The sequence below is a fragment of the Chiloscyllium plagiosum genome, chromosome 25, assembly GCF_004010195.1.
Source record: "Chiloscyllium plagiosum isolate BGI_BamShark_2017 chromosome 25, ASM401019v2, whole genome shotgun sequence".
Lineage (NCBI taxonomy): Eukaryota > Metazoa > Chordata > Chondrichthyes > Orectolobiformes > Hemiscylliidae > Chiloscyllium > Chiloscyllium plagiosum.
Window position 1 is genome coordinate 14,874,371 of NC_057734.1, and position 7,086 is coordinate 14,881,456.

The 7,086-nt window shown below is 38.9% G+C and overlaps 1 protein-coding gene across 4 annotated transcripts in view; it reads left to right on the forward strand.

Moving 5' to 3' along the window:
• LOC122562594 (smoothelin-like) overlaps window positions 1-7,086 on the forward strand; it is a 356,856-nt gene that overhangs the window by 93,544 nt on the left and 256,226 nt on the right. For all 4 annotated transcript variants that reach the window (XM_043715562.1, XM_043715563.1, XM_043715564.1 and 1 more), the window contains exon 2: window positions 1,771-1,931. In XM_043715562.1, coding sequence (XP_043571497.1) covers window positions 1,771-1,931 — 161 coding nt within the window. The remainder of the gene's footprint in view (window positions 1-1,770; window positions 1,932-7,086) is intronic.

Genomic DNA, 7,086 nt, shown 5'->3' on the forward strand with positions numbered 1-7,086 from the left:
CTGGGTGAAGAGGTTTCTCCTGAGCTCTGTCCTAAATGGTCTACTCCGTATTTTTAAGCTGTGTCCTCTGGTTCGGTACTCACCCATCAGTGGAAATATGTTTCCTACTGCCAGAGTGTCCAATCCTTTCATAATCTTATACGTCTCAATCAGATCCCCTCTCAATCTTCGAAACTCAAGGGTATACAAGCCCAGTCGCCTCAGTCTTTCAGTGTAAGGTCACTGCATCTCAGATGAGAGGCAAGATTGAGAAGGCGGAACCTTTATGCTGACCTCTGCCAGTGTGAGAAGCGAACCCATGCTGTTGCTATCACTCTGTTGCAAATGAGCTGTCCAGCCAACTGAGCTAACAAATCACCCAGTCACTCCTGTTTAGATCTGTCAGCCAGGCCTCCCCAATTGGACCAGAGTAATGGCCCAATCAGTTAACTCATTCTGTGAGGTCCACCTGGCTGACCTTGTTACAATCTCTACACTAGTCATTGAGGTCTACAGTGCAGAAAAAATGCCCTTTGTCCAATCAAGTCTGCTTCAGTCAAAAACAATTACCTAACTGTTCTAATCCCATTTTCCAGCACTTGGCCCACAACCTTGCATGCCTTGGTATTCACAAGTGCAAATCTAAATACTTATTAACTGTTACGAGGGTTTCTGTCTATAACACCCTTTATAGGCAGTGAGTTCCAGCTTCCCACCACCCTGGGTGAAAATATGTTTCCTCACATCTCCTCTAAACCTTCTGCTCTTCAATTTAAATCTATACCCGATGATCATTGAACCCTCCATCAATGGGAAATGTTTCTTCCAGTCAACCCTATCTACTTCCTCATAATTTTATATATCTCAATCACATCCCCCCTCAATCTCCTTCGCTTTCAGGAAAACAACCCCAGTCTGTCCAATCTCTCTTCATATCTGAAACTCTGTACCTCAGGCAACATCCTGGTCAATCTCCTTTGCATCCTCTCCAGTAATAGGACTTGTATCTTGTGATGTGGATTCCAGAACTGCACATTAACTGTGGCCTAACCAACAGTTTATATAATTCCAGCATAACATCCCTGCTCTTAAATGCAATGTTTCGACTAATAAAGGCAAGTATACCATATGTCTTTTTGACCACTTTATCTATCTGTCCTGATATCTTGAGATTGGGATTCCACATACCAAAGTCCTTTGATCTTTGGTGCTTCCCAGGGTCCTGCTGGTCATAGATTTCCTTGTCTTAATTGTGCTGTCCAAGTATATCACCTCACATTTATCCAGACATTCTAGTCATTACAAAATTAGATTTTTTTCCATATTTTCTTGTCTTATGGTGTGGAAGTAGCAATTAATTGGTTTCATTTTAGGTTTTTGGTATTTTTAATCATTTGCAAAGCAGATTTTAGAACTGGAGGTTTGATTTCACTCAGTTCTGATAGAAAGTGAAGATTGCGGATGCTGGAGATCAGAGTCAAAACGTGTGGCATTGGAAAAGCATAGCAGGTCAGGCAGCATTCGAGGAACAGGAGAGTAGACATTTTGGGGATAAGCCACACTTTATGAATCTGATAGAAAGTCATTGACTTTAAACATTACTTCTTTCTCTCTTCATAAATACTGCCCCGACCTCTTGAACGTGTCCAGATTTATTTGTTTTGATTTAAGATTTTCAACATCTGTAGAATTCTGCTTCTGTATATTACTCACTGACTTGAATTGACTATCAGTAGTTTTATGTGAAAAGTTTGAATCTAACTGCAATTTTCCTTTATTTACCCAAAACAGCTTGAAGTGACTGATGACTTAGATGAGCGGAGACTTATTCGTTCCACTATATGTGAGCTGAGGAGGAAAGAACTGAAAGGGATGGAGGAAGCACTATCTTCCAAACGCTTTCGTTCTGAAAGAGCAAATGAACACCATGAAAACAAAGAGAATCGTCAACGGTAAGGTTACATACAGTACAGCAGTAAGTTTTAATACTTATTGCTTTAAATGAATACTAGTTTATTGAGCAGGGAATTGTACATTGGTGTTTCCTATATATAGAAACTTCCTTCTTGCTCTTTCTGGTACCAAATATGCAAATCTCATTAGTGCAGTTCCCTGATAACTCAGTAAGTAAACTTCCTTCCTGATGTGGACCTCGGCTATACAAAATTCCCAAGGCTCAGAAACTCTCTTTGTGCTAACACAGCTGGCATTAGTGGAAGCATTGTATTTCCTGAGTTTGCCTCTATATTAGAGAGAGAAAATAAGTGTGATCCCTGCTGAAAAGTGTGCCTGGTCAGTTGCTTCTGAAGATAGAATTGAACTCCAATGATAGCTTGTCTAGTGAATCTATTTGTGTGGGCTTATGCATGAAGATGGAGTTCAATCTGGATAAATGTGAGATATTGCATTTTGGTACAACAAATAAGGGTAGGGCTTATACAATTAATGATAGGGTCTTGGGTAGAAGAACCTAGGGGGTTCAGGTACATCATTCTTTGAAGTTTGTATCACATATAGTCAGCTGGTTAGAAAGGTGTTTGTCATACTTGCCTTCATTACTTAGTCTTTTCAGTATTGGAGTTGGGAATTCATGTGTCCTGTTCTGATCACCCAGTTATAGGAAAGATATTAAGCTGGACAGGATTCAGAAGAAATTTACCAGAACGTTACCAAGTATGGAAGGGTTGAGTTATAAAAAGAAAAGCTGGATAGGCTGGGACATTTTTCAGTGAGGTGTGGGAGGTTGAAAGGCGGTCTGATAAAAGTTTATAAGATATCGAGGGATAGATGGAGTCATGGTAGTTGTCTTTTCCCCTAGGACGGGGGATTTCAAGATTAGTGGGCATATTTTTACGGTGAAAGGAGAGAGATTTAAAAAAGATATGAGGGGCAAAGTTTTTACAGACTGGTTCATGTGTGGAATGAACTTCCTGAGGGAGTGGTGGATGTTGATACAGTTGCAATGTTTAAAAAAGCTTTTGGATAGGTACATGAATAGGAAAGGTTTGGAAGGGTATGGGCCAGGAGCAGGCATGTGGGGCTAGCTTAGTTTGGGATTATGTTTGGCATGGTCTGGTTGAACCAAACGGTCCATTTCCGTGCTGTATGACTCTATGACTGTAAAAGTGGCCACTCAGATGAAGGAGCAACAAACCAGAACTTTGTTTAAATTTTGGGATGAGACCTATAAACTTTTGGACCATTAATAATTATAATAATTATAATGAATAGACTTCAAAAGTAAGATAATTGGAACTACAAACTTTAGAGGGACAAATGGACCCTTGAATCAAGGCCAAGCCTCCAAGAAGCTAAATTCCATGCTTGGGACCAAACACTGAGCATATAATTCTTGGCAAAAACAGTATTACACATCTGTGATAACACAGACTCTTCAACATGTTTAAAATAAATTAGTGAAGAATAAGAACAGTGCCAATGTTTTAAAAGTGACCAGCTGTAACCTGCTGAGCTCTAGTTACGTTTCACTCCAAATTCCAGAGAAATGTTGTTCTCGTATGAATTAGTACAAGGGGTCAAGAGATTTGACAACTGTTGTAATTTTAAAGAACTGTTCTGAAGAAGAGTTATATTGGACTCAAAATATTAACTCTATTTTCTCTCCACAGATGCTACAAAATCTGCTGAGTTTCTCCAGCACTCGTAATGTTTGCTGCACACTGCCTTCTTGCCAGTCCCTGTCTCCACTGCAATTATATCAGCAAGTTCTGTCAGGCCTGTTTTTCCAGCACACTCTGTTTTTGTTTCAGCAGTGGGATTGGCTAACCAACATGCCAGTGAGAATCAATTAAGGCCTTAACTGAGCAATTAATGTCCACTGAAGTGGACTTTTTTATTAAGCATTTACTGTCCATCCCTAGTTGACCTTGAAAAGGCAATGGTGAGTTGTTGTATTTAGTCACTGCAGTCCATTTGGTGTAGGCACACCTACTCTGCTGTTAGAGAAGAAGTCCCAGGATTTTGACCCAGTGACCATGAAGGAACACTATATAGTTCCAGGTTAGGATGGAGATGAGTAATATTGTTCCAGCTAAATATAAACAAAATAGGTGACAGGCATTTAGATTGAAAAATCCGAAAAGGCCCCACTAATCTCAATAATACGCATCATGTAATTCCTTGCCTTATAGTCCTACCAAATTGCATTGCTTCAAATTTTACAGCCCTAAACTCCATCTGCCACTGTTCTCCCATCTGACAGCCTGTCCAGAACTAACTTCCTCTCATTTAAAGTTTTCCTTCTTGCTATTTTCCACACTTATTTACATGTTCATTTTGCTTCTGCAGGAATGGGGGGGGGTTCGGCATAAGGAAAATAAATGAGAACTCAGTTTGTTAAATCACAATGATATCATCTCTCAGCTGATTGATCACTCCCTTGCACTCCTGCACAAATCACTCAAATGTGCCCTTAGGAGTTCAAGGATTAGTCTTGCACAGGCTTTCCTTGAAATAAAGAATAAAAAGTCTGCTTAAGGCTCACAGGACAAATAGTCAAAATAAAGACAATCCTTTAAAACATCACAGTTGGTCAACCTGTGTTGCTGCTCATTGTGCAAACTGACTAAGGTAGCTACTGCATCAATCGACATGCATCACTTCCTGTCATAACTATTTCGGTAATTATACCTTTTTCATGTAATCAATACAGCCTAACATGAATACATGCACAAGTTAGTAATTCACATGGAACATAATCATTGGCAACTACAGAATTATTTAACATGAAACATTTGACTCGCAAGAAGAAAATTTGAATGAGTGTTTTTCTGAGGTGTTGTCTATGCTTCAAAAACATTGAAGCATTCTGGTCATCAATTGACCAGACTTTGTAACCATGTCATATGGGTGTGATGTTGAACTGTTTGTTCCTTCACACCAGTGATTGTTTTGATTAGATGTGTACAATTTGCAATATATATATTCATTTTTTTTTACACACATATGCATAGGTGATGATAGTAGGTAGCATTGCGCATAGCTAGCAGAGATTACCTTAAGATGAAATTGATTCCTTCACAGTACTGTACTGTTTGTTCTTCTCATCTTTGTACAAACAAGGCTGTTTGCATACTGTGAATATTTCTGTTGGTCCATGTCTCTTGTGGATGTATGACCCTTCACCTCTGTCCATTGAATGGTGGCATGACTTACATGACATGTTTGTAAGTGCCTGTTCCTCTGCTGCATTGTTCTATGTTCGAAGATAAGCAGGTTGATTAAAAATATCATATGATTTAAAAGTTTTTGATTAGTGGAATTTTACTACATTTTCTTGAGAAAGAGAATTCTAATTAGGGTATCAAGCTGTCAGTGCCTTTTTATCTTATTTGGTCTAATGTAGATCGGTGTGATGGCAGACAATTTTGTTGGTAGATGGAATGGATATTAATGGATGTGATGTCAGTCAAGCAGGTTGCTGTGTCCTGAGTTATGTCAAGCTGATGGAGCTGATAGGAAAGAACTAAAAGGTGGGACAGGTTTGCAGGAATTTGATAAATGAATCAAGGAGAAAGTCCAGTGACAAGATTCTTGTGCTATCAAGCACATGAGGGAATTTTTTGGAAATTGGAAGTGATAAGTGGTGTGTTTTAGGGCAGATGTAAGAGTTTGTAGAGGTGATGTGAGGAAATGATTGAGAAACCTCTAATTATGATGCAGATTGAGTTTTTATGGCTGTGTAAGATGGCAAAGTTGAGGATAGAGGTGACCTGATGGTGGTTGACGGGAATGAGAAATTGGTAAGATGGTATAGGATGAATTAAAGTAATTATTCAAATAACGATGAAATGTTATGATAATGTAGGAAATATTAAATTTATTTATTTTAAAATAATTAATCATAAGTAAGAATACAGTGCTAAGTTTAACCACACTGACTTTTGATTTAAAGCAGATTTGTGCCATATGCTTTATTTATCTAGGATATACTTTTAGTTCATCAAACTGCTAGAACATTTTTCTTCAGCTTCTAATTATACACTGATTTTTCAAAATTATTTGAAATACTTGATGGCAGGTTTAAGAAAGAGATAATTCAAGGGAACTTGTGAACGTTTATAAAAAGTATGTGTATGCATGGGAGACAATGAAGAAAAGGAAATCACTATTGATCATTTATGTGTTGTAGCTGGTTTTATAAACATCAAATTAAAAGGCACTTTCAGCTTGATATCTGAATTAGAGTTCTTTTTCAAGAAAGTGTGAGTAAAATTCCACAACAATCAAAAACTTTAATCCTATGATATTTTTAATCAACCAATTTAACTTTGAACATAGAACAATACAGCACAGAAACAGGTCCTTCAGCCCACCATTTCTGTGTTGACTATCATGCTATTCTAAACTAATCCTATCTGCCTGTTAAGTATCTCTCTATCCTCTACCTGTTAAGAGACAGTGGACAGTGATGCCCATAAAACTTTGTATTTAAGAGCTTGGTTCTCTCCAAAGCTACACTCATACTTAGGTGTTATTGAAGAGACAGCGCACAGTGTCTATCAATACTCTTGATGCTTTTTGAGCAAGTTTGCAACTGGAGAGGATAGAGTGCTTTAACTCTCCTTTGTAACTTTGATTTAGCTCTCTTCTTCACCTTTTACAATTGCATTGGTCTTAATGGGCTCTGCATGTAAATTGAACAATAGGAAATATGGGTGAGTTAACGGTCGTGGTTAATAGGTGAAAATTGGAACAGGAACTTCGTGGTGGGAAACACCGTTTGGTTGACCTTTCAGTACTTCTTGAAAATAGAGCTTGTTTCTATTTTCTCGTTCAACTTCATTTTGATTTAGTTGAAACTTTATTGCTGCAGGTCAGGCAGCATCCAGGGAACAGGAGATTCGACGTTTCGGGCACAGGCCCTTCCTCAGGAATGAGCAGAGAGTGTTCAGCAGGAGAAGATAAAAGGTAGGGAGGAGGGACTTGGAGGAGGGGAGTTGGAAATGTGATAGGTGGAAAGAGGACAAGGTGAGGGTGATAGGTCGGAGTAGGATGGAGGCGGAGAGGACAAGAAGAAGACTGCAGGTCAGGAAGGCGGTGCCGAGCGGGAGGGATTCGGCTGAGACAAGGTGGGGGGAGGGGGAA